Raw genomic sequence first — 27,189 nt, 5'->3', positions numbered from 1 at the left:
ATATGTAGGCCAGCTATGTGTTGTGGGAGGGTCCTTAGTGCAATAGGCATAGGAGGAAACGCACGACACAAGCGCACTGTTCAAGCAACACAACTGACTTTAAACTAAAGCGTTATCGTTTTTAATTGAACATAAGAACATGTCAACAGCCCTCGAGAAGCCGCAGATCATCGCGCACCTGCAGAAGAGTCTGAACTACACGGTGTTCGAGAGCAGATGGATTCCCTGCAGCGCCAAGTTTGTTTGTATGGGAAACTTCGCCCGAGGAACCGGAGTGATGCAGATCTACGAGATCCAGCACGGGGAGCTGCAGCTGGTCAAAGAGGTTTGATCTGTGGAGCTTTATTTTCACACTAATGAAGACTAATGAGACACGTTCATCAGCGAAGACAGACTTTCTATAACACTCCAGTCGCCTGGTTGTCATGGCAACAGCGACGCAGAACGCGGTTCGGTTAAACTTTCTTTCAGTCTCCGCGAATTCATGAATATTAAACGATTTTTAAAATAGCTAAAGTATTTTTTTTTTAAAGAGGCAGTTTATTGCAAAATGTGTAAAAAAGTTATAAAAGTTCTCCTGTCACAAATTAAAGGTGCAATATGTAATATTTTTGCAGTAAAATATCCAAAAACCGTTAGGCCAGTGTTATATATTTTGTTCACTTGAGTACTTATAATATTCCAAATGTTTGCAACTATTTGTTAATCGTGAGAAAATTGCAATTTTAACCAAGGCCAAAGAGCGTAGAACCCAAGAGGCGATACTTTTTGGGAAACAGCCACTAGATGGCGCTCCGGTAGCGGTAAGGTGGGTAGGTGAAAATACTGACTGGACCATAGAACGAGCATAAATACAACATAAAGTTACAAATAAAGTAGGGCTGGGCAATATATTGCATTATCGCAGATGATTCGCCTTCGATAATGAACGCGATATTGTGTAGCTTGTCAGTGATCTACGGTTCTGTCTATTAAATGCCGCTCCATTTGAAAGCAGGTGATGGCGATTTAGCGGTAATCCGGGAACCGGCTTTACTGACGAAATGCGCGTGACAAACGCATACGATATATCGCCCAGCCCTAAAATAAAGTATAAGGTCTGTAGTATTAATTTTTGTGTACAGAAATGTAATAATTAAATGTAAAATGACACTGGTCACTGTATAAATTTAATATAGATTAATCTTTGTTAAAGCTGTGTTTTGTTGTTTGATTTACATGACAGACAACAGCAGGTATTTATAGGTTGCTGTCACTTTAAGAGTAAGACCCGTGCACGCACACATCCGATATCCGAATTCTCACCTCGTTCAAATAAGACATAACCGAATGTGTTTACGAGAATACTTGCCGAGAGGGGTATTTTGACTGACATAATGCGTGTATGTGTCCATCCAAGTGCATTGAGAACGCGAAAGAGAAATCAGTTTGGAGTTCGCGAGCTATCTGAAACGCGCTTATCTCTCTTTGTGTGCGCGCGCGCGAGCCTTGTATGTATGTGCGTCTATGTGCACCGATAACAGCGTGGCGTGCGATATTACCGAATTAAATCCTCTTTTGCCTCTTCTAGCGCTGGAATGGTTTTATATCTATTTAATGTGTAACCTAGCAAGACAAAACACGTGCAAATGATAACCTTTCACTCTTGTACTTAAACTTGCAATTGATCCGCGAATCACATGCGTGCCGAACCGTGGGGCTTTGATCCGTACGGATCACGGATCAACAACGATCTATTTAACCACTAATTGTGAGAAAGAGATTGAGTGAGCGAGTTTATTACCTGCATTCAGATTTAGCATTTTCCTTCAGGTTAGTCCTATGTTCATAATAAAAATCTATTTAAATGTCTGATGTATTATCTTGTCCTTTTAACATTTAAGAGTTTTCCCATGGCTGACAGCGCTAGTCAAAGCATTTGTCAGTTGCGTCTTGTTCCGTGTTCACAACAATTTTAATGTAAAAGCCTTCACTATTGACTGACACACTCATAAAAACTCTTCTTTGCTGACATCTAATGGCGTAATAATGTAACTTATGTTGCTGTCCACGGTCGGGGACTATTTGTTTCTGGCGGAAGGAAGGCTTTTAACACTAGCACTACCGGAATTCTATAACTACTAGAACTGCCAATAGCGGTCATTTTGACTGTTCATACCAGACAGCAGTGAATGTCATTTTTGTCATGTTATATTTACTTCAAAGCTTCTATGGTCATGTTTTATGAAAAATGTGGGGTAATTTAAGCATACATATTATAATATGTTCGTGATATTATTGTGTAAGAGCTACTAGACCTCCCACAAAAGTGCATGCCGCAATTTGCTTTCCGCAGTTTGCAAGCTGGAGATCAAAGTTTTTCACCGCAGTTAAAATGTTGTTTTTGAAAGTCAAAATGTCTACAAATATAAAATGAAGCAGAATATTTCGTTAGATAAAAACATATTGTGAATTTTGGAAATGATTTGTTTGTTTGTTCCACACGAATCGGAAACAATTTTATGCAGCCTCTAATGAAATCTAGAAAATCTTTTTTTACAAACCGGAATTATCTCTGAATCACTCTCAGAATCAGTTTCAGACGAACTGTCAAGAGACCAAGAGACATCGCTCTCTGCTCCTCCATCAGACTCTGCATCATCAATGTTCTCAAGCAAGGATAAAACCTCAGTGACAGTCATTTTCTTTTTTGTTGCCATTTTGACGGTAAAGCTAAGTTTTAGCTTAGCAAAAGCATACAAAACTGCCAGAGAAAGGTTGCTAGGCAACAGCTACGCACATCTTTAACGGCGGGAAAAAGCGCTGAGGAGATACAACGCCTGTAATATGTGCGGTCAAATTGACCGCTATGGCCATTCAAGGTAGAAATACTCAGAACTCTTTTGTGTTTTGTAATTTTAATAAAATAACAATGTTAAAATAAAATTTACATTAATTTAAGAAAAGTCATGGAACTGTAGTTATATGGGTTTTATTTCAACAAAGTTATTACATTGCAAATCTTTAAAACGGTCAAAATGACTGCCTTGGTAGTTCTAGTGTTAATGAAGGTTTTCTTCATGAACGTTGCATTGATACATATTTTTGGCTTTAATATTTGTATTGTTTGGTAGCCGGTTTATAAAAGCAATAAGGTACTCGAGGCTAGTGCTGTGTTGTGAATAAGTCACGGCTTTAACAATATTCACGATACAGCACAGCCTCTCGTACCTTATTGCTTGCTAATTATTATTAGGATTAGTTCACTTCATCTCCATCTCATCCAAAATATTTATGTCTTTCCTTCGTCAGCTGAAAAGAAATGAAGGTTTTTGAGGAAAACATTCCAGGATTTTCTCCATATAGTGGACTGCACTGGGGTTCAACGGGTTTAAGGTCCAAATTGCAGTTTCTAGAAACCGATGGTTTCTCTAGATGAGACTCTTATTCCTCGTCTGGGATCATGTAGAGCTCTTTGAAGCTGCACTGAAACTGACATTTGGACCTTCAACCCGTTGAACCCCAGTGAAGTCCACTATATGGAGAAAAATCCTGGAATGATTTCATCAAAAACCTTCATTTCTTTTCCAATGAAGAAAGAAAGACATGAACATCTCAGATGACATGGGGGTGAGTAAATTATCAGGAAATTTGAATTAGTGAACAAATCTTTAAATACCTTCTACCTTATTCAAGATCGAAAAGCCCAAGCCAATCAAATGTGGAACGTTTGGAGCCACATCTCTCCAGCAGAGGCATCTGGCCACAGGAGACTTCGACGGCAATCTTAATGTTTGGTAGGATTACGTTTGGTTGTTTTGCGGTTTCTCCATTGACATGTCCAGCATCCAGGCTGAGACGATGTGAAATTGAAACCTTTCTTTGCAGGAATCTTGAAGCGCCTGACTCCCCGGTGTACTCGGTCAAAGCACACAAGGAGATCGTAAACGCCATTGATGGAGTGGGAGGATTGGGCATCGGTGACGGGGCTCCTGAGATCGTCACTGGCAGTAGAGATGGTAACTACTACCACTTTTGATCTCACACGCATGGAACATTTACCTTACTGTACTCAGAACTCATACTTCATATGTTTGTTCTCAGCATTTTTGGTTTATATTTTGTGTGTGGTTTTATTAACAGGTACAGTCAAGGTGTGGGACACCAGGCAGAAAGACACACCTGTGGTAAACATGGAGCCGACGGAGGGAGAAGCCAAGAGAGACTGCTGGACTGTAGCTTTTGGTGGGTATTTTTCTCACTCATATTGCATGATTTACATTAAAACCTCGGAATAAAGACCCATTCACACCAGGGAATAAAACTATAAAGGTATAAAGCTGCAAGAAAAAGTATGTGAACCCTTTGCAGAATCTGTGAAAATGTGAATAATTTTAATAAAATAAGAGTTTAAACAAAATGCATGTTATTTTTTGTTTAGTACTGTCCTGAGTAAGATATTTTACATAAAAGATGTTTGCATTTACTTCACAAGACAAAAAAATAGCTGAATTTATTAAAATAACTCTATTCATAAGTTTGTGAAGCATTGATTCTCAATCCTGTATGTGGTTACCTGATGATCCACGACTGTTTTTGTGTTTTGTGATGGTTGTTCATGAGTCTCTTGTTTGTCCTGAACAGTTAAACTGAGCTCTGTTCTTCAGTAAAATCCTCCAGCTCCTGCAGATTCATCCGTTTTCAAGCATTTTTGCGTATTTGAACCCTTTCCAGCAGTGAATGAATGATTTTGAGATTCATGGGACTCAAACTCAACTATTAAAAAAGGTTCAAACATTCACTGATGCTCCAGAAGGAAACACCATGCATTGAGAGTCGGGGGGTGAAAACTTTTGAACAGGATGAAGATGTCACAATTTTTCTTATTTTGTTTAAATATCATTGTTTTTCATTTAGTACTGCCCTCCGGAAGCAACAGAAGAGACTTGCATGTTTCCCAGAAGAAAAACTAAGTACAATTTACCCTGATCTTTGAATTCAAAGGTTTTCACCCCCCAACTCTCAGTGCATCGTGTTTCCTTCATTGTGAATCTCAAAATCATTCAGCCACTGCTGGAAAGGATTCAAATATGCAAAAATGCCTGAAAACTGAAGAATCTGCAGGAGCTGGCGGATTTTTTCTGAAGAACAGAAAAAAACAGTCGTGGATCATCAGGTAACCACATACAGTACTGAGAATCAATGGTTCACATACTTATGAATGGGGTTATTTTAATAAATTCAGCTATTTTTTTGTCTTGTGAAGTAAATGCAAACATCTGTTATGTAAAATATCTTACTCAGGACAGTACTAAATAAAAAATAACATGCATTTTGTTTAAACTCTTATTTTATTAAAATTATTCACATTTTCACAGATTCTGCAAGTGGTTCACATACTTTTTCTTGCAAGTGTAGTTTTAAAAATCATTCTAAATGTAAAAGTATAGCAGAGTCCACCCCACAGCAATAACGATAACGACACAGAAGAATGATATCACTGGAATCACTTTCAGAACAATTGTTTCCAGCTGATGAAAGATAAAACATTGACAGCCAATCAGAATCCATCCTGCTTTAAAGAGCTAGACGACAAAACTATTTTTTACAGGTCTGGCAGATTCTGGCATTGTTTCTTTCTAAAGCACAATATTTATAAAAAATAAGTTATAACTGTGCTTTTTTTAGTGTTAGAAATACAAGCATAGAAAAAAAAACTAATCATAACTTTCCGTGTTTTATCTCAAGGTCACGCTTTCAACGACCAGGACCGCTGTGTGTGTGCGGGATATGACAATGGTGACATCAAGTTATTTGATCTTAGAAATATGTCCTTACGATGGGAGACAAATATCAAAAATGGGGTAAGTGTGTGTTGCTTCTTCAGAACTGTTTCAGTGTACATTATTAAATGCCTCCCAACACCTGATCTTGACTATCCAGCTGACCAGACCAATCATCTGTGTGCTCAAGTACACTTCAGCGACAGAAACATTTCATCATTCATTTTAATCTGAAATGCATTGTGTGAGCTGTTGAAGAATTTCAGTGTTGGAGGCTAAGAAACACATTCAGTGTAGAGATCTTTCTTGATTATAGTGGATCAGTCTAGTTTTGTGTAGATGCACTATAATGGATAAACTTATTTTGCATTTTTTGACAGGTGTGCTCTGTTGAGTTTGACAGAAAAGACATTAACATGAACAAACTAGTGGCAACATCTTTAGAGGGGAAATTTAATGTGTTTGACATGAGGACCCAGCACCCCACCAAGGGCTTCGCTTCAGTGTCTGAAAAGGTTTGTTTCACTCAAAGGGTGTATACATGTTTTATTTTATGTTTTTTGCCAATGAAAATGTAATTTGCATTTATTTAATGTCTCATATAGTAGAAAACATGCAATTACAATAAATTGGCACTGAAGCTTTCAAGTAGGACTGTGTGATATGGCCAGAAATATTACCATTTTTTTTTTTTTCCATTTCATACCATCTCGATATATTTATCCTAATATTCATTTACCATTAATGTGGAAGGCATTAATGGTAAATAAATGCATTTCACATGTTTGTTAGACCGCGAGAGTGAATGTTAACATAACTTGTTTGTTTACAAGTAAACGCTACAGAATATTTAGGACCCCATTAAATCAGTTTTATTTTCCCCCAAAATTCTGCTTTCCATTTTATTTTAATTTATAACAAATTATGTTTTGTGATTTAATGCAAATTTATCATTAAAAATGGTATCTTATGAAATGAATAAAACTTTTATAATTTAATCAATCATTTAAAATATAATCAAATGAAAATAAGCAATTTACAGCCAAACATTGAATTTGAATTTTTTGGTAAAATAAGTTTCTGTACAACAGAACGTGTATACTGTATAAATTAAAACATAGTTTAAAAAATATTTTGGTTTTTATTATATTTCCTAATAATAATAAAACTATATTATTGAAGCACTTATAGTATATAATATTAATATATTTCTTCGATAGTCATAATTTCTTCAAGTTAAGCCAGAATAAAAGTTAGGTTTAACAAGTTGCTGTGAGGACTGTTGAGTTTCAATGTGTATTTGATGATAATTGATCTCTCTCCTTACCTACAAGTAAAGTTAGTAATAGGTCGTTTTACTTTCTTTGCTATTGTTTTTTAAATTAAATTGAATATCCGACTGAACTACAAACTTTTCAGCGATGTCTGTGAGAAAGGGATGTGCAAGGGATGTGGGATTTATTCACAAATTGGACATCACTTGAGCCCTTGGAGGACTAGGGTTTTATTAGTTAGATTTTCACTGAATAATGGCTAAAATCTGTTCATCATACAAAGGAATCATATGGCTTCAGAAGACTTGGATTATAGCGCATTATTCACTTTGATCACTTTTATGGTGCTTTTGTAACCTAAGGGCCCTATCATACATCCGGCACAATGCCAGGCACTTATTTTCATGCTTAGCACCACATTCTTTAAATAGCAAATGCACTCGTGCCCATCTGTTCGCCCATGGGCATGCTGGTCTGAAAACGAAGCGTGTTCAGCCACAATGTTGGCGTGTTGCTATTTTGAGGCAACTGAAAATGACTGTGTCATTGACCAACAAAAACCTGCTCTAAAGTCAATAGCGCAGTATTTCTTTTTTGTTATTTAAAGAGCTTGTTAGTAATATGCACCTATAGGTGGATGCACAACACGCATACACTCTGCTTGTTACACACACAGGAATGCACAGCAGCACACAAACATGCCAAATATTAAAAATAAAAAAGATTGTGTGCATAAAGATAAAAATGGATAGTCATTGCATGTATCAGAATAACCTATTTGCATAATGACGAATGAAATTGGCTAATTATTTGACCAATCGTGGCAATACACACTCGTCTATATTCTGCCATGTAAATAGTGAATCTGCCATGGTGCAAGAGTAGCTGGCTTTTAAAGGAACGCTTCAGACCATGTGCTTAGACCAGTGGTCTCAAACTCAGTTCCTGGAGCTCAGGGTAGCGTTTCCCAAAAGCATCGTAAGCCTAAGTTGATCGTAGCTCCATTGGTTTCAATGGAGCTACGATCAACTTAAGCTTACGATGCTTTTGGGAAACACAGCCCTGCACAGTTTAGCTCCAACTCACACCTGCTTGGAAGTTTCTTGTAATCCTGAAGACCTTGATTAGTTGGATCAGGTGTGCTTGATTAGGGTTGGAGCAAAACTGCTGAGCTGCGGCCCTCCAGGAATGGAGTTTGAGACCACTGGCTTAGATCGTTAAAATAGGGCCCTAAATCTTTGTTTTGCACGCTTACTGTTACTCTTAATACTCACTTGAGAGTGTTTAGCATTTGCGTTCTGTATTTCAGGCTCACAAGTCTACAGTATGGCAAGTGAGACATTTGCCTCAAAATCGTGACGTCTTCATGACGGCTGGTGGAGCGGGTAATCTACATTTATGGAAATAGTAAGGAATTTCTTCAATATTTTTAACATCTAATAGGATGCTTTATCATTACTCATTGGTGTGCCATTTTTTGATTGATCATTGCTTTTCTAATGTTCCAGTGAGTATCCCGCCCAGAGGACTAAAAAGGGCGCAGATGATGTAGACATGGGCGTCGCTGGGTCTGTGACCCTCCTGCAGAACGTCACCCTGTCCACACAACCCATTTCTAGTCTGGACTGGAGCCCGGACAAACAGGGTCTTTGTGTTTGCTCTTCGTTTGACCAGTCTATACGAGTCCTTATTGTGACCAAACTCAACACAGTCTGAGTTAACAACATTATTCCCAAACAAATCTGAATATTTGATGACTGATCATATGCCACATGTATGTCTGAAGATCATATGTGCAATTATAGAGTTGTTTTTTAAAGAACACAGTTAAGTGTTATAATTATTTGTAATATTATTTGCTATAGTGACTTTGCTTTGTTGTCAAGTTGCTATTACTGGTAAGACCTGTTCTTATGCACAATGTGAAGGTTTACAACAAAAACAACTTGTCTTCGCAGTCTTTTATCAATTTGTAATATCTTAAATCAGGCTGATGTCACAGATTTCTCTTGTTTTTTAACTCTTCTATTATGTAATGCCCACTTATCATGATCTATATCATGAATCATGATTCCCCATGGTCACGTCTTACACCAAATATACTGTTTCACACTGACTAAACATAATAATGGGTGTTGACCAAGACATCTGTTTAATGTTCAGAGTGGATTTACATATTAAGGAAACAAAATCTATAAGGATGACCATAAGACAGAATAATAGGGACAACCAAATGTATAAAGTACATTCCCTCATTAAAAAGATCATATCCAACACTTGAATTTGAAGAAGTCTTGCAGCTCCTCATCATCCACTGACTTGTCATGAATTCCAGCGTAAACCGTCCTGAGAAGATTGGTCATGAATTTCCCTTCAAGTGCTTCAATATATTTTTCAAGGCAACCTTTTAATGCAAAAGAAGAATGTTTTAGCATTTCAGCACTAATATTACCCAATTTGATTGATTGATTGATTGGGATGACAAGCCGTTTCAGAAACTTACAGAGTCCCATGACTTTTCCATATGCTATCAGGTTGGGCAGTAGCTGAGGATGTTCATATAGCTCTTGTTTCATCAGAATATGAACAATCTCTCCTGTTATGAAGGCATCATCAAAGGTTTGTTCACAAACAGGCTTCAGCGGGAATCTACTGTAAATGTCCACAGCAGCCAGAGGATCATCCTTACACAGCATATTGGCCAGCTCAATGTACGCATCATGCACCTAAAACGCATGTAATAGTATTGAACTGCACTATTATGAGCATCATTGCATGGTAATCAAGTTTGCCTTGAAGGAATCTCACCTCTGGAGCCATGTCAATGACTTCCTGGTACAAATGACATGCCTGTTTCTGTGAGTCGGCGGTTCGCGTCAGCGCCCTGGCTAAGCCTAGCCGTGGCAAATAGGACTTCTCATTCAGAGCTGTTAAGACTGTACCTTCATTGTCCAGCATGCCAACCTCCACTGAGAAAATATTGACTGTCATAAATATAGAAGATATGTTTTACCATGTTTGCCATTTTAAGTTTGGGCAAACCTGCTGAAGTCGATGGTTTGTGCTCCTGCTCATATTTACAAGATGTTTGAGCTTTAATGCTTGTTTTGCCTGGTGCCTTCCCAACTCCGTTACTCTTGGCACTTAAAAGTCCTACTTTCTTCCCTCTGATGAAAGAAATATAAACGTAACGATCATTTGTGAATAAGAAAACCACTAATTGTAAAGGTACAAGAGGCCGTGATGCATTACGAATAGTCACAGTAGTTGTTTCCTTGTCATTCCTGAAAACAATGTCTTTGGTCTAGTCAGTTTTCACAGATATTTTTAGCCCAGTGCAATAATCTTGTCATGCTCACCTAGCAGCTTGTGGAGCCTGTTTGGCTCCTGTGGCTGTCTTGTTGACTCGTGTAGGAGCAAGGGTCTTCGCTGTGGATGTAAGGACCCCTCGGGCTGGAGCTACTCTGCCAGTCTTCTTCCCATCTACCGTAGCCTCAGATGACTCGACCGTCGGTTTGGGCTCAGTAGCTTCATGCTTGACTGTTTTGTCTCTTTCCGCAGCCACATGATCCTTCCACCATGTCTGCTCTAATTTAAACACAAAGCATTTACTAAAGAGATATTTATAAAGTACATTCCCTCACTAAAAAGATCATAATTCAAAGTCTTGCAGCCCCTCGTCATCCACTGATTTGTCGTAACCTTTCCTTCAAGATTTTCTTTACTCAAAATTGTCTTTGCTTAAAGAATAAGTTAGACGATTTTCAACTTTGTATTGTTACAATGTTGGTAGTACATGTAAATGAACGGATTCTTTCTCTGTTACCTGCACCCAGATATCCCAGTTTATTTGTCAGCATACACATAACATTGTATCATATTTCTAGAATTCAGGCTGCATTAATTAGATCAATGGAACCGGGAACACTTCCCATAACACACATTGAAAGAGGAATCTATTACACTAGTCTGACTTTTCCATTCTTATCCTGGGGTTAACCGTAGTCCAGATCCAGACCGATTTGTCTCATATTTGATTAAAGGATTAGTCACTTTTGAATGAAAATCAGCCCAAGCTTTACTCACCCTCAAGCCATCCTAGGTGTATATGACTTTCTTCAGTCGGAGATATATCAATATCCTGACGCACCTGAGCTTTATAATAGCAGTGAGGGATACCACTGAGTATGAGCTGAAAAAGTGCCTCCATCCACATCCATCCATCATAAATATGTGCTCCACATGGCTCCGGGGGGTTAATAAAGGCCTTCTCAAGCGAAGCAATGTGTTTGTGTAAATAAAAATATCCATATTTAACAAGTTATGAAGTAAAATATGTAGCTTCCGCCATACCACTTTCTATATTCAAGATTCGAAAAAGTGTAAACTGGTGTCAAGTCAATTACACTTTTTCCGAAAGTTTAATAGGGAAGGTATAGGACGAAGCATAAGCTTTTTGAACAGCGAGAGTTTTGCACTTTCTTCGTAATCTGAATACGAAGGCGGTCTGGCGGAAACTAGATATTTTACTTTATAACTTGATAAATATGGATTTTTTTCTTAACACAAACTCTCGCTTCAGAAGGCCTTTATTAACCCCCCGGAGCCATGTGGAGTACTTTTATGATGGATGGATGTGGATGGAGACACTTTCTTCAGCTCATACTCGTTGATCCCACTCACTGCCATTATAAAGCTGGGATGCGTCAGGATATTTATTGACATAACTCAGATTGTGTTCATCAGAGAGGAAGTCATTTACACCTAGGATGGCTTGAGGGTGAGAAAAGCTTGGGCCAATTTTCATTAGAAAGTGAACTAATCCTTTAAGTTTACATCATTGATTGTTATTTTCCTGTTTCCTGCTTTTTACCGTGAAGCTGCTTTGAAACAATCTGTAATGTATAAAGTGCAATAGAAATAAAGGTGTCTTGACCTGAGCAAAAGTTAGCAAATGACACAAAACTTGCATTATAGGTGTTGAGGTTTTGGGCAAAAGGGAACACCACAGCCCTTTTTACTGTATGTTGCACCTTCTACTGTATAGACGGCAAGGTTTTATTAAAAGTCATTTTGCCAGTGTTCAACAAGTATTATATAGAGCGCTGAACCTGTCAAGCACTTGCCAAGTGATGGTGATGGTGATTTATATTAGCAAGCTCCAAAAACACCACAAAAGCACCATAATATTAGACTTAAAGAAAGAGAAAATGTAGTATTATGTGACATGTCCAACTGGGAAGAGACCTAGAAAGCTCTAAAAGGAATAATCATCCCAGCTGGACTGTGAACAGCTTGGGATCACTTAAGAAGAGCTGGAGGAAGTTGTCGGGAAGGAAATGTGGTCGACCCTACTTACCTTACATTCCCCTGCTGCTCATCTGATACCGAGCTGCAGTGAATGGATGGATGGAGAAAAAAATACCTTGCTGAAAAATGTTTTACATGCTGGTCCCAGCATGGGAAGTGGGAGTGCTGGTGCACGATTAGCACTATACCAGCAAAAACCAGCCTGGACTAACATGGAATCCAAGCTGGGTGAAATAACGACAGTACTTACTGTTAAGCTGCTCGGGTGGTTCTCCGGTCTGATAGGACCCTTCTAACTCAATGCTGGCCTGGAAACTGAGGCAGGCATTTGCAAGTGCTGCCTGACCTCTTTCAGTAGCTGCATCACTCTGAGCCAGTTGTGCCGAACCCAGCAGACACAGAGCGCGACTACAGCGGGGCGCTGCCACTACTCCCGTCTGACAGACCTAGACAGACCAGAACCAGAATCATGCACACGGTTTCTCTTATATAGTCAAATTATAGCTTTAAACTGCATCATGATTAAATCATAGCTTTCACCTCCATTCTGCCCAAACACACTCGCCTTGAACCATTATCGCTTTCCATGACTGGGATGAACAGTTACGGAATGAAGTCTTATCTAATGAGCCGATGACTGGAATCAAGTGTTTTTGATTAGGGAGACATACATATCGTGTACAGTTTGAGGGGCTTCAGGAACAGGGTGGAGAACCACTGCGCTAGCTAATTTATATATAAGTATATTATTTACTTAATATTATGTCAATACATGTCCTTTGTAGAAATGTTGAATATGATTACGCTCACTCCAGTGTTTAACTACTACAGTATCACGCATGTAACATACATTCTACAAACTATCCCAGATCAGCACAGTTTCGCAATGAGAACCGCTCAGCCCAATGGGGAAAAGGGGGCTACTGATTCCTTTCTTTTAAACACTGGAAGACAATGATTTTTATAACCAAATTAGTTCATTATCTGTTCTCAAACATGCATCCCCTCCAAAGAGCCACAGTTTCTTTCATTTTTTTGCAGATATATCATCAGCATGGCCAATAATCTGATTAACAAATGAATGACTTTTATGAGCTGCATTTTTAGCAAATTATAAGTACAGTACTCATGAATCATAGCAGTTATGAATTGTTCTGACTCACTAACTGGGGTGCATTTCCCAAAAGTATCGTTAGTCAACTAGGGTCGTAAGACCCACTGAACTCTATTGGGAACGACGGAACCATATTTGGCTTTGGGAAACGCACCATTGGATGGTTGTTTATATAAGTATGTGTAGTTAAAGATTAAGTGAGTGTTTATTGTTTAAATTAGTTGATTACTTAAGGCATTGTGAGTGTTGTAATTAGTGGTATTCTATACAAATTTAATGAATGAATTTTGTTTAATATTTAATTTATTATAGTTAGGAACAAGTGTTGTATCTCATTTATGCCTCTAAACATTTGTATACATTTATTTCTAATTTCTGATCATTTGGCAACAGGCAATATAGGTATTGAAGCATGAAATAGCATTTAATTGATACATTTCTTCACCAAGAATAAAAAAAAATAGTTCTTAATAGAACCATTAAACCTGAAATGGAACCAGAATCGTACAATTATTAAGCACACAGTCTAACTTCTCCTGCATGTCCAGAAGCTCCCTACAGGGGGCGATAGATGAGAGCCGTATCAAAGCAGTGAGAGCCTGGCATCTCTTCACTATCCAGGGCTGTTTGCCTTCTCTGTCCTGCTGAATGAGGGCTTGTAGGACAGCAAAATGTGCGTCCAGCAACACCCACTCCAGCTGCTGCACCACCTCACCTGCATTCACACACCTGCTGATGCCCTGCGCCACAAGCCCAGAGATGCTGTTCGAATCAGAGAGATCAGGAACTGTTGTTATTATGTAGAGAGAATAATTAAAGGGATCATAGATTGGAGAATCAAGTTCAAATCCTTGATCCTGAGAACAATTCAGTTCAAAGTACCCAAGTGTCTCTGATTCATGACTACATTCATCAGTGCATGTTCATAAGGCCAAAAAACATGCTTTTATTGTCAAAGATACTATTATTAAACACCAGGATAGCTAACATAAAGAATCAAATGAGTTCTTTTAATGTGTTTTTTGTTTGTCTCTGTAACACACATGTGATAGACTTGCTCTGGACTCATGGCCTGGTCAGAGGAAGAGTACTTGGAAAGCAAAGCCGCCAAACCGAGACAACCGCGTAGAAACTGAGCGTTCACTACAGACAAATGACATCCAGTGTCCCACTGCTCTTGTCTGGAAAAAATAAAAGTGAAATTACAAAACAATCTGGATTAAAACATTAAAAGTGACTGAATGTGAATGTGAATTCTCCTTTTACATACTCTTTGTGATCATGTGGGACAAAGAATTGACCCATGACGTATTCTAGGCCTTGTTGTAGGAACAACACAACCTGCTCATTGGACATGGTTTCCTCTTTCTGCTGCAGCTGAGCCAAGCCAGTATAAAACCTACAGTTAAAAACATGTTTGTGAAGGACTTACATTAAACACTGGCTTGTCTGAAGTCATGCAGACCCAAATTAGACTTTTAATCTGTTCCAAAACACAGTGTTTAGACACCAAAGGGCACTCAAGATATAAGAGTGCATGCAATAATGCATTGTGGAACAGACAATCCCTTAATGTGGTGTTACTATGTGATAAATTGATATTCTGGTGGTCCTGAGGACTGAGGTTGAGAAACACTGCCATAATGCATTGCTGTCATCATCAAACTATGTTTGTCTAAAATGTTGTGAATGTGATTGGTCAAACCTGATTGTTGGATGGCAGGGTTGAAGGCCCAGTGCAGTCTGAAGGTGTTGCAATGCCTCCTTGCTTCTCCCCTGTAGTAGCAGCAAACGCCCCACGTGTAGGTTATATTCCCAGCTGTCTGTATTCAGTGACCAGGCGTCCAGATACTTCAGCAGGGCTCGAGAGAGCCAACACTTCTCATCAGACACAACACTGCTGCCGTCCTACAGACCAGACAAACACTACTGTGGCCACTGCAATGAAGGGAAGGCAAACTTGCTCTAATTTCAATTATATTTAGCACATAACATCTGCCAGAATGTAAGACAACAGTACTGTCACAAAACCTATTGAGCTGCCTACTTAGACAGCTTTCTTTATACCTGGCTGCCATAATGGGAATAGGGATTCTTTTTTTTTTTTTAATGCTTGGAATCAGCAGTTTAAATGGTTTTGGGTAATTCTGATATTAGAATAGATCTACATTCTTTTGAAACAACACCAATGTCTATGGTAACATCCGAAAATGACCAGAAAAACTTTACAGTTTAAATAATTCATAAAAACAAAACATTTTATAAAATAATAAACCACATTTCATCCCAATAAATGATTATGTTTGTTATGTTTAATTAGTCTGAATAAAAACAATGGGCTGAATGACAATGCAAATACCCTCTGCGGCAGTAGACGGCGCAAATATGGAAAAGCAGAAATACAGCGGTTACCCTTGTACACAAAGCAGCACTGCGCTTATAAACACTACTTTATTAGGCATCAAAAAGAGAAAAATGCCATAAAAATTTATCTGAAGACAGTCAGTTCCCTTATATATCAAATCTCGGATTTGCATGAATCACGTGAACTGACTATTCCAATGTTAAAATGTTGAATTTCATGTTTGCAGGTATTTAGGCATCATAGGAGCACTTGCAAAAACTAAAAGCTAAGATAGCTTCTAACCCAGATATCAACATTGTTCCGGCCCACATCTGGTACATGTGGAATCCACACGTAACGGATGTGGGCTGGATCTGGGCCGGCACAATGTTGCTGTCTGGGAAGTTACCTTATAAGATACCTTCTATTACTCACGTAAAGAAATGTAGAATTAGACGTTATGAATCTATCACTTATGCAGGCACTCAAGGCCAATTCACACAGCTGGCTTCGAAAGCAGCCAATTAAGCAGTAGACAGCAAGGTAGCAGCTCAGTAGGTCCCACTCCAAGAATCGATAATTAAATTGGATAAACTGGCATCTGCTTCATGAATAATTAAAAAATGTAAATGCTGATTGAGAAAAGGCAACATAGAGACCTTTCCAGCTTTTTTTGATAGCCAGAGGAAAAGTGTCTGAATGTAATCAGCCTTTGCTGACTGGCCCTGCTGTTTGAGATCTTGTAACTCCATGTCAAGTGCTTTCAGCTGGTTCTCCATTGTCGCTATCCCTGGAAAGCCATGAAGCCTGCAGATGGCCAAGATCTCTTCCTGCCTCCCGGCAGACTTGACCTGGACGAGATCCTGGTCATCTTCCTCAGCCTGTGGGATTTCAGACGGTCAGTTACCGCATTATAACATATGGCTCTTTATTTGAGAACAATATTAGCATATGTGCATTGCTGATTCAAATCTGGTGTAATAATTAACCCTCTAATGTTCCTTGTGTGGTGGTCAAAAAATTACCCTTTTTTTATTATTTCACTGAAATTAATGCACTATATTTTTGTTCAATATTGTTTTTCATTTAATATTTTGAATTTTAGGGGATTCTAAGGTACTAAACGATATTTATGTAGTAGTTATAATCCATTTATTACCTGTTAACCACTTTTTGAGCATACAGACCTAAAAACTTTCAACTTAAAACTGTCGTAAATCTTGAATGCTTTGGAGCACAGACTTAAGTTTGGTCTCTTGTTTATTTTTATTAAAATGCACAAAACTTTTATATAAACTATGTATTTTCCAAAACATGTTTTACTATAAAACTGCAAGAAAATCAAAGCCATAAATTTAAATAAATTGCGTTTTCAAATTTGACATTGATATCTCAAAAAATGAGCTTTCAGTAAGATTTTCATTGAGCGCAGTACCAAACGTTTCCACTAGATGAAATTTGTTTCCCATTCATTGCCAATTTTGACAGCAAAAGTACAAGTACCATTTAACCTTTTCGAATCATGTCCATGATTTTTATATGTTCACAGCAAGTGCCAAAACCTTTAAGTTTCGTTCCATTCCGATGAAGTAAAGAAACAAAACGTACACTTTTTTTTAAAGCAGGGCAGGGCAGAGTTTACCAAATTGAACTGTAGAACACAGCAAAATTCAGATGGGCTTGCGTTTCTGGTCTCCCACATTTGCATGCGTATGAATGGAAGTCAATGGAATGAAGTGTAGTGTGACGGCACTTAAAACTTAAGTTGCTAGTTTGACATTGACTCTCGAAATTCCAAACCGATGCCCACAATTTCCTACCTTCTTTCTCAGGCCATACATCTCTGTTGCGAAGTAGTGCTCCTCTAGTGTCTGCCCAAGAAGAAAATGCAGTTTAGCATTGTGGGGTTTAATCTTAACAGCAGTAGCGTAGTGGACGGCAGCCTGCTCCAGATGATCCAGTGGAGACTGTCCTGGATCACAGCGCATCACGTCACCTGAACAAACAACGGCACAGCTGCTAGTAAGTTTGCTAGAGATTACCATTTCATACTGTCTACCATTATTCTTAAGAAAGCTATTAAAAACAATTCACAACTCAAATTTATGTAGTTGATGTTAATTATGTGTTAGGTGAGTCGGTGGTCCTTCAATCATTACATAGTAGTTGGTGCATTTCTCACTGCCAAATGTTGTTTCAGTGGACCCTATAGTGCTAACCATTTGTGCGTGGATCAATCCCAGACTTTATCAGGTGGAAACAGGGTCTCATATTCTATGCGTGCTCATAAGGATCTACCTGGATTAGGAAGCCATTTCTTGTAGAGTTTTAAGTGTTCCTCAGCATGAGCAATCAGATTATCTACATCACGTTCTCCAAATGCTGTCTGCAGTCTTTTTCTCCCAGTTTCTAATCTATTTGAACAAGAACAGTAAAGTTACTTACAGTTTCCCAGCAAACAGAAATATGTTCTAAGAACATTTTGCTAACATTCCCATTAAGTTATGAAAACCTTTTTGGTTACACTTTATTTTTTTGTTCTGTTGAATATAAGTAATGTTGCAACTATATATCAACTATCAGTCATTAGAGTATTAGTAGACTGTCTGTTTAATATTCGCTTCACTTTATTTTAATGCTCCCAACAGACATTCAACTGACTATAAGTAACTTTACAACTACATGGCAACTTATTCTACTAACCCCGACCCTACGCATGAATAATGTTTTTGTGCAAATTTTTTGAGAACATTATTAAAGACCAGATAACTTTTAACAAAAGTTCAATTAATCTTACTGGAAGAATGTTTTTTTTTCTTTATATATGTGTGTGTGTGTGTGTGTGTGTGTGTGGTTATGCGAAAAATTAAGGAAACATTCCATTTTATCATTTTGCAAATATTATGGCAACGTTACTTTTGAATGTTCTCTGAACGTTCTGAAACTAGTAGCAATAGGGCTGTGTGGTATGACGATATACTGTTACGCGGTATAAAATCATTAGAGATTTTGCTCATGTATATCGCGTATGTAAATATATATTACACTATTGACACTTCTGAGTGATGAAATGCATGAATGAGAATAAATAAAGAGCAGGACGTGCTTGATGTTAAAAAGAGTTATAAGCGCAATATATCCTGAAAAGGAGCTCGGCGCTCGTGCTGACTGACACGCGGTCAGAGAAAGCCACCTCTCTCAGAAGGTGATCGCAAATGTGGGACGTGCTCAATGTTAAAAAGTGATAAGCACAATAAGCAGTAAAACAGAAAAAACGCAGTGCTTGCGCTGACTGACACACAGTGTAAGCTCATGTACAGAAAGCTGCGTATCAATGCAGTGCTCTTTCACATCTTATTTGTGGCAATTATGTCAAAATGCCCATCGTGTGGAGTATTCAAGTAAACACAGCCGGTTATGTCTTAAGTGAATGTAAACAGATGGGTGTAACCGGATGTGTGTCGGTATAATGGATCCGTGCGTTCATTCTTAAAGTGACAGCAGCTTAATAAACCTGTGTCATTAATGTCAATCAAACAAAAGAGAAAATAACTTACTGCTCTTTTTTTAACATTTAGCTTTATATTTAAAGGAACACTCCACTTTTTTTAAAAATAGGCTCATTGTCTAACTCCCCTAGAGTTAAACAGTTGAGTTTTACCGTTTTTTTACCGTTTACTGTGAACTATGCTAAGCTATGCTAAAAGTGGTACCGCCAGAACCGGAGATCGGCTGAATGGATTCGAAAACGGTTTAACTGTTTAACTCTAGGGGAGTTGGAAAATGAGCCTATTTTCAAAAAAAGTGGAGTGTTCCTTTAAATTTATATTTAATTCAAACAGTGAAGACTGCAATATTTTATTTTTACATTTAATTATTAAATTTCTGTACTAATTCTAACTACATTAAATAAACCTATTGTACCTGAAAAACAATTTGTTTAATTCTAATTTTTGTTATATTGCATTTGTCCTATTTTTTGTAATTTCCTTGTTTTTTCACATTTTTTAATAACCGAAATTAGATAACACAAAATAACTATATTGTGATGTATATCATTATTATGAAATAACATTTCTCATATCGTGAAATAAGAAATTGGTCATGTCGCCATTTAAAAATAAATAAATAAATAAAACAATTAAATGTTCCATGAATAATTTTTTTTTGTGCTAACATCTTCAGAATATTATTAAAGACAAGTAAACTCAGATTGAACATTCTATTAATGAGAAACAATTGTCATAACATTAGTCAAAGACCAGAGAACATTCCCTGTTTGCTGGGTTTAAATCTTTTGGTTGACCGCACACATGTCCTGTCCATACCTCAAGTGTGTGATTGGTCGTTATGTCCAGCTTGTTTGAGGATGCAAAATATTTCCTGTACCAGTTTGTTTGTGTAACTTCCTGCAGTGATACAAATGATTTCATAAGCAACATGAACGAGGGTAGAACTGTTCAGTAACCAAATGTGTAAATCTGGACAGAAACAAACATCACTGAAGAGAAACAAATTCAGAGGCAGTGAAACTGAACATTCATCACACTGACCAGAGGATCTAGATCCGATGATGGTTTGTGACGACACTCTTTTGCATGTGCTCCGATCTCTGCATATCTCATCTGCTCTCTGCATCCTATGAAAAACCCATGCAGAAATAATCAGCATATAGTTTTTTTGGACAATAATTATTTCTATAAATCTAATTTGCAACTTTTAAAGTAACAAAAAAATAAATAAAATAAAGTCAGTTCAATCAAGATAAAGATATTACAGGCTTGAAGTCTGAACATTAATTAGGATGCAGTAGACGAGAGTTTTGAAGGTTTTATTTTTGTACTGATATTCATACCACGATGTGAGAAGAAACATTTAACGGGAGCGTTTGACATTCTCTGCTCAAGCTCTGACTCCAGAACTTTCCACCCCTCTCCCAATGGACGCTCAGTAAATGGATCAACTTTTGACCTCCGTGTCAGCATGTCAATATATGGGGCTGAAAATACTGTCTTTGGTTCACTGCATACAAACATGACAGATAAACACGATAATAAATGAAGGGGTTTGACCACAGAAACACTGCTCTCACCTCTGATGTATTGACACAGGTTTGTAGAGGGCACTTAAAGATACAGGACACTCAAACTCAATCTGCTCTCTCACGTCACAGAAAGTCACCGCTAGAGGAATTTGCTCTCTAGTAATATTTACAGTATACACCTGCAAAAAAAAAAAAAAAATAATAATTTTTTGCATTTTCTCAGAAATAAAAAAATTTAGTAAAAAAAATCTAATAAAAATACGGAAGAGGATTAGGGCCAAGCAATAATAAAAAAATAAAACCATCTTGAGATTAAAGTTGTTAAATTTCGAAAAAATCTCGTTAAATTTCGAGAAAAAAGTCTAAATAAAATGTTGAGAATAAACTCGTTAAATTCTCGTTAATTTCTCGTAATTTAATGATTTTATTCTCATAATTTAATGAGTTTATTCTCAACATTTTATCTTGACTTTTTTTCTCGAAATTTAACTTTTTTTTATCATAATTTAACAAATTTGTTCTGATAATTTAATGATTTTATTCTCATAATTTAATGACTTTATTCTCAACATTTTATCGCAAATTTTTTTCTCGAAATTTAACGACATTTTCTCATAATTTAATGAATTTGTTCTCATAATTTAATGACTTTTTTCTCAGAATTTAATGACTTTATTGTAAACATTTTATTTAGACTTTTTTCTCTAAATTTAACGACACTTTCTCATAATTTAACAAATTTGTTCTCGTAATTTGTTCTCGTAATAACTTTATTCTCAACATTTTATCTTGACTTTTTCTCAAAATTTAACGACATTTTCTCATAATTTAACGAATTTGTTCTCATAATTTAATGACTTTTTTCTCAACATTTTATCTCGACTTTTTTTTCCGAAATTTAACTTTTTTCTCATAATTTAACGAATTTGTTCTCGTAAATTTAACAACTTTTTTCTCGTAATTCAATGACTTTATTCTCAACATTTTATCTCGTCTTTTTTTTCCGAAATTTAACTTTTTTCTCATAATTTAACGAATTTATTCTAATAATTTAACAACTTTTTTCTCGTAATTTAACGAATTTGTTCTCATAATTAAACAACTTTTTTCTCGTAATTTCATGACTTTATTCTCAACATTTTATCTCAACTTTTTTTCCTCGTAATTTTACTTTTTTCTCATAATTTAACGAATTTATTCTAATAATTTAACAACTTTTTTCTCGTAATTTAATGACTTTACTCTCAACATTTTATCTAGACTTTTTTTCTCAAAATTTTACTTTTTTCTCATAATTTAACGAATTTATTCTAATAATTTAACAACTTTTTTCTCGTAATTTAATGACTTTACTCTCAACATTTTATCTCAACTTTTTTTCTCAAAATTGTACTTTTTTCTCATAATTTAACGCATTTTTTCTCATAATTTAAAGACTTTTTTCTCATAATTTAATGACTTTATTCTCAACATTTTATCGACTTTTTTTCTCGAAATTTAACAAGTTTTTTTTCTCGTAATTTAATGACTTTAATATCGAGATGGTTTTATTTTTTATTATTGCTTGGCCCTAATTCCTCTTCCGTATCTTCCGTATAATACCATGCCAGAAAGAATATAATCAAAAATATCATGGACATTCACTGAAAAAAAAAATTGGTGTAGGATTTAGTTCGAAATTTTTTTTTAACAGACATTGCTAGTAAAATTCACAAATAATTACAAAGAAACAGCAAACAACACATTAAATTAAATGAGACATTTTGAAGTAGAAAGACAAAAAAAAAAAAAATGGAAGCATGTTTCCACCACAGAATACAAAAAATTAGAAAGGTAATTGTGACTTTTTACATTTTTTATCAATTGCAAGTTATAAAGTCCGATTAGCGAGATATAAACGTGCAATTCTGAGAGAAAAAAAAAGTCCACTCACAATTCTGTCATTTTTTCACAATTGTGAGTTTATTACTCGCAATTCCGACTATATAAGTCGCAATTGCGAATTTGTAGGCCTATCTCACAAAAAATCACAATTGCCTTTTATTATTATTATTAAACAAGCTTCCATGGAAAAAAATGGTAGCACCCACTGTGGTTCTTTTTAGGAGTTTTAGTGTGTTTTGTTGTGTAGTAGCAGGTCTTAGTTCTTACTTGAGAGTTGGCGCCATCTGCTGATGTCACCTTTATAAAAACCTCTGTTTCTCCTGCATTTAACATGATGGATTCAGAGCAAGTAGTGTCATTGACAGCAGTCTGCATGCTCTTGTCTGGTGTCTGAGGATTCATTCTCACCTCACAACAGTCAAAAAGTACAGGACCTAAATCACAGAAACAGAATGACCTGAATAAACAGCCATAATAACAGCGATTCTCAGAATATAAGTCCTGAAATAACTCACATGAGTAGTCGTAGGTCGTTGGAGAGAAATCAGGCTGAAGTGAATGTCCTCCCTGTACGGTCAGATCACTCAGCTGTGCTGCGCTGGCCGAGAGTTTGGTCACCGCAATACTGTACATCTTTGTTGTGCCATCTTCAGAAATAACCTCAATCTCTACTTTATTTAGTCCATCCTCTAGTTTAAGGGTTTTGGATCCATCACCAAACAACTGGAGACATTTGATATGTATATGCTGAGGTATTGTTTACATAGATATATCTCTATGTACTATGTATCTTTATAGAGGCCCATATAACAAAAATATGCCCTAAGAACGCTTTGCTAATGTTCCTATGACGTTATGAAAACATTACTTCTGAATGTTCTCTTAACGTTTAAAATCATTTTTTTTTTTAAATGTTCCAAAAATATTATTAAAGACCAGATACCTTTGTTCAATGGAAGAACTTTATTCATAACTTTGAGAATCTTGCCAAAACATTAATCAAAGTCATACATCAACATACAATGTATCAAGCAAGACAATTATGGACACTTAAGGCATACTTAAAACGTTTGAAAGTAATTGCATTAGGGGCAAAATATCAAAGCAACTGGCAGTTTGAGGTTTAAAATGAAAAATAAAACACTGTTCAAAATGTGTTGTGACACTGTTTGATTGTCAAATGTGCAATATGTACATAGTTAATAATGAACTACGCCTGTTGAGGCACATGATATTAGTCACACTTTAACATGTATATGTAGACACTGCTTTTCATACTTACGATATTACAAGAGGCACCACAGTCACTTGTCTGCAGATGTAGAGTTGTGGTTTCGACACTGCTCTCAACTGTTGCTGTGTACTGGGTAATATCTGATCTGAAGTTAGGGTTTAGTTTTCCCCCAGACATTGCTAAATTATCTAAATCACAGTTATCCATCCTTCACAGTTGACTTATTTTGGAGTCAGGATGTGGAATACAGATTTGTAAGTTTTGTTGTAAGCGGTGTCTTTTTGGCTTGAGTGAACAACCGCGTTTCAGGAGTTTAGGTGCACCCTTGTTGCCAGGGAAGCCAAACAGATTAATCTCTATGGAAATGGAGATCAAGCGAATAAGTGAATTGTTTAATGAATGATATGAAAACATGTTTATTCGACCTTTAGACATAATGGCATTAATAGATCTAGGATTTTAATAGATCTAATGTTTATTATTTAAACAAGTTCATATTTAACACATCTTCTAGTGATGAGAGAAGTGATATTTTATTATTATTCTTAAATTCACACTTACAAATAATTGGATAGAGTAAAAGAGTATGCATGTTTTTTTTGTCCCCCTTAGGGGCAATTTGTTCTGCAGCATGATAGCAGCGCGTACAAGACAGACAAATACACAACATTAATAACAAACACACAAAAAAGGCGAAGTGCAAGGCTGATGGTGCGGTGCTCTCAGGGAGGTTGTTGGTCGCTGGACTGGGAGGACTCTTGCAACATCGGACGGGAGTTCGATACTGGATGGGGACGGTCATGCATGGGGGCAAGCTCCTGTGAGAGCAGAGGGGATGTCATTGCTGCAGCAGTGATGGAAAGGTTAGACTAAGAAATGGAGCATAAGATTGTTGAGCTTCACAAAATAGAAAATGGCTATAAGAAAAAAAGCTAATGCAGTGAAAATCCCCATTTCCACTATCAGGGCAATAATTAAGAAGTTTCAATCAACAAAAGATGTTACAAATCTGCCTGGAAGAGGACGTGTGTCTAAATTGTCCTAATGCACGGTGAGGAGGAAAGTTTGAGTGGCCAAAGACTCTTCAAGGATCACAGCTGGAGAATTGCAGAGATTAGTTGAGTCTTGAGTCTCAGAAAGCCTAAAAAAAAGATCAAACAGCACCTACACCCCCACAAGCTGTTCAGGAGGGTTTCAAGAAAAATCCTCTGCTCTCATCCAGAATCAATCTCCAGCATATTCAGTTGTCAGACACGACTGGAACTTCAAACGGCTTCTATGGTCAGATGAAACTAAAAAAGAGCTTTTTGGCAGCAAACCCACCAGATGGGTTTGGTGCACACATGGATAAAAAGTGCCCCATGCCCACGATTAAACATACTGCTGGATCTTTAACGGTGTGGGCCTATTTTTCTGTTGGAGGTCCTGGACATCTTGTTCAGATATATTATATCATGGATTCTATAAAATACCAACAGATAAATCAAAACATGGCCGCTTCTGCTAGAAATCTTATAATAGGCTGTGGTTGGATCTTCCATCAGGCAAAACAAAACATCAAAATCAACACAAAAAATGTGTCACTGAGCACAAAATGAAGCTTCTGCCATGGCAATCTCAGTCCTCTGACCTGAACCCTAAAGAAAATGAGTGGAGTGAACTGAAGAGAAGAAGCACCAGCATGGAGCTGGAATCTGAAGGATCTGGAGAGATTCTGTATGGAGGAATTGTCTCTGATCTCTGGTCAGCTGTTCTCCAAACTCATCAGGCATTATAGGTGAACACTCAGAGCTGATATCTTGGAAAAAAGGACGTTGCAATAATCGGGTGCCAATAATTGTGGCCAATGTAAACTAGAGAAAAACATTTATTTCATAAAAGTTTTCAATTGTTTTAATTAAATGAAAGGCTAGAATTTTGTGAATTTTTTTAATGAAAGATCAAAAGGATAAACAATGCAGATTTATTTTTGCAGGCTTCTTTGATCATATTTACCAAGGGTGTCAATAATTGTGGAAGGCGCTGTATGTGGCAAGCAGGGCGGGGCTGAGAGCTGTGGGAACGGAGCGATGTCGGTGGTGGATTGCTAATGAGCAATCTCAAATTGCACGGAGGAACTCTGAAAGGATAAAAATAAAAAGTGACGAAAGTGAAGGACAAGGGAGGACCAGGCCTGGACTATTTAGGTTGTGTTTTTGTTAAGTTTTTATGTGGCAGTCGTACGCGAGGGGCTGTTGCTCTACTTTCTTTTTGTTGTTTGTTTATTTATTTTATAATTAAAGTAACATTTGCCGGTTCCCGCCTCCTTCTTCCCTGAACTTTAAAGCTTGCTACAGTATTGTTTAAACAAGAAAAGTCAAGAAAATTTAGAGCCCCATGTTCAAAGCTATAAATGGCTGTTTTTTTTATGTAATGTCTCTTGTGTTTCCATAAGAAGTCAAAAAGGAATTCTATCAACCACTACACAAATAGATTTGTCCACATGCAAAGAAAGAGCAGGGTAGGTCAATCTAGAAATACCCTCAGCTTAGGCGAAGAGAGCTCTTCCTCTTAGAGATAAGTCTCTTTGAAGCCAGGAATTTAACATTGTACAGGTTCAAAGTTTAGTCTACCTCTCGCATTGTCATCTTTGCAAATAATTACAATCAAATACTCACCCGAGGCCTAACAGGAATATTGTAGAGGGATGGAGCAGTACAAGACTTTATAGGAAGCAGTTCACATTTATCAAAATTCAAACTTTGTTATGATCAACTGTGTCATCAGCTAACTGGTTTATGAGAATATGTTTATCAGCTATGTTAATCCCTTCTAATTGACTATTAAACAAAAAAAGGTGAGGAATGGAGCAGATATTAAGAACAAGTAGTTGCCATTTTTATATAACGTTCAGACAGTTTTAGCAAAATAAATCACCAAGGCCAAATTTGTACAGGGATTGTAAAATAAATTTGTATTCAAGGGAATCAAAGGCTTTGTAAAAATCTAAAAAAAGAATAAATCTTTCCTCCTTAATCAGCTTAGCATAAACTAATACAAGGTGTATATTGTTAACAATATGCTTCTTTGGGATGAAACCTGACTGAGTTTTAGATTCATAAAAGATTAGAATGAAGGTTTGCACAAAATGAGTGAATTATTAGGGATATTATGGACCTGGTTTTCACAGGAAATTTGTTACGGCCCAAGCCTTTGTATTTATTATTATTATTTAGCGTGGTGT

At 36.9% G+C, this 27,189-nt stretch overlaps 3 protein-coding genes across 3 annotated transcripts; 1 reads left to right on the top strand and 2 right to left on the bottom strand.

Annotated features, from left to right (window-relative positions):
• Positions 1–36: 36 nt before the first annotated feature.
• dnaaf10 (dynein axonemal assembly factor 10) lies at positions 37–9,096 on the top strand. The gene is made up of 8 exons (XM_067386876.1): positions 37–325; positions 3,676–3,776; positions 3,868–3,998; positions 4,123–4,224; positions 5,728–5,843; positions 6,143–6,277; positions 8,346–8,443; positions 8,545–9,096. Exons 1-8 carry the CDS (start codon positions 140–142, stop codon positions 8,750–8,752), a joined length of 1,077 nt encoding a protein of 358 aa, XP_067242977.1. The 5' UTR covers positions 37–139; the 3' UTR covers positions 8,753–9,096.
• A 2,713-nt stretch (positions 9,097–11,809) lies between these two features.
• LOC137020806 (uncharacterized) lies at positions 11,810–20,150 on the bottom strand. Its single transcript, XM_067386874.1, has 9 exons — positions 20,133–20,150; positions 18,103–18,218; positions 17,625–17,800; positions 16,464–16,685; positions 15,166–15,368; positions 14,731–14,859; positions 14,504–14,641; positions 13,969–14,222; positions 11,810–12,792 (listed from the first exon to the last, which is right to left on the bottom strand). The coding sequence occupies exons 3-9, from the start codon at positions 17,790–17,792 to the stop codon at positions 12,755–12,757; spliced, it is 1,152 nt and encodes a 383-aa protein (XP_067242975.1). The 5' UTR covers positions 17,793–17,800; positions 18,103–18,218; positions 20,133–20,150; the 3' UTR covers positions 11,810–12,754.
• A 114-nt stretch (positions 20,151–20,264) lies between these two features.
• On the bottom strand, positions 20,265–26,977 carry LOC137019876 (uncharacterized). The gene is made up of 5 exons (XM_067385024.1): positions 24,015–26,977; positions 23,000–23,455; positions 20,897–21,027; positions 20,358–20,443; positions 20,265–20,305 (listed from the first exon to the last, which is right to left on the bottom strand). The coding sequence occupies exons 1-5, from the start codon at positions 24,171–24,173 to the stop codon at positions 20,265–20,267; spliced, it is 873 nt and encodes a 290-aa protein (XP_067241125.1). The 5' UTR covers positions 24,174–26,977.
• Between the last annotated feature and the right edge of the window lie 212 nt (positions 26,978–27,189).

Source organism: Chanodichthys erythropterus, chromosome 5, assembly GCF_024489055.1.
Source record: "Chanodichthys erythropterus isolate Z2021 chromosome 5, ASM2448905v1, whole genome shotgun sequence".
Taxonomy (NCBI): domain Eukaryota; kingdom Metazoa; phylum Chordata; class Actinopteri; order Cypriniformes; family Xenocyprididae; genus Chanodichthys; species Chanodichthys erythropterus.
The sequence above is the reverse complement of the archived record's forward strand: the minus strand, read 5'-3'. Positions and strand labels throughout refer to the sequence as shown.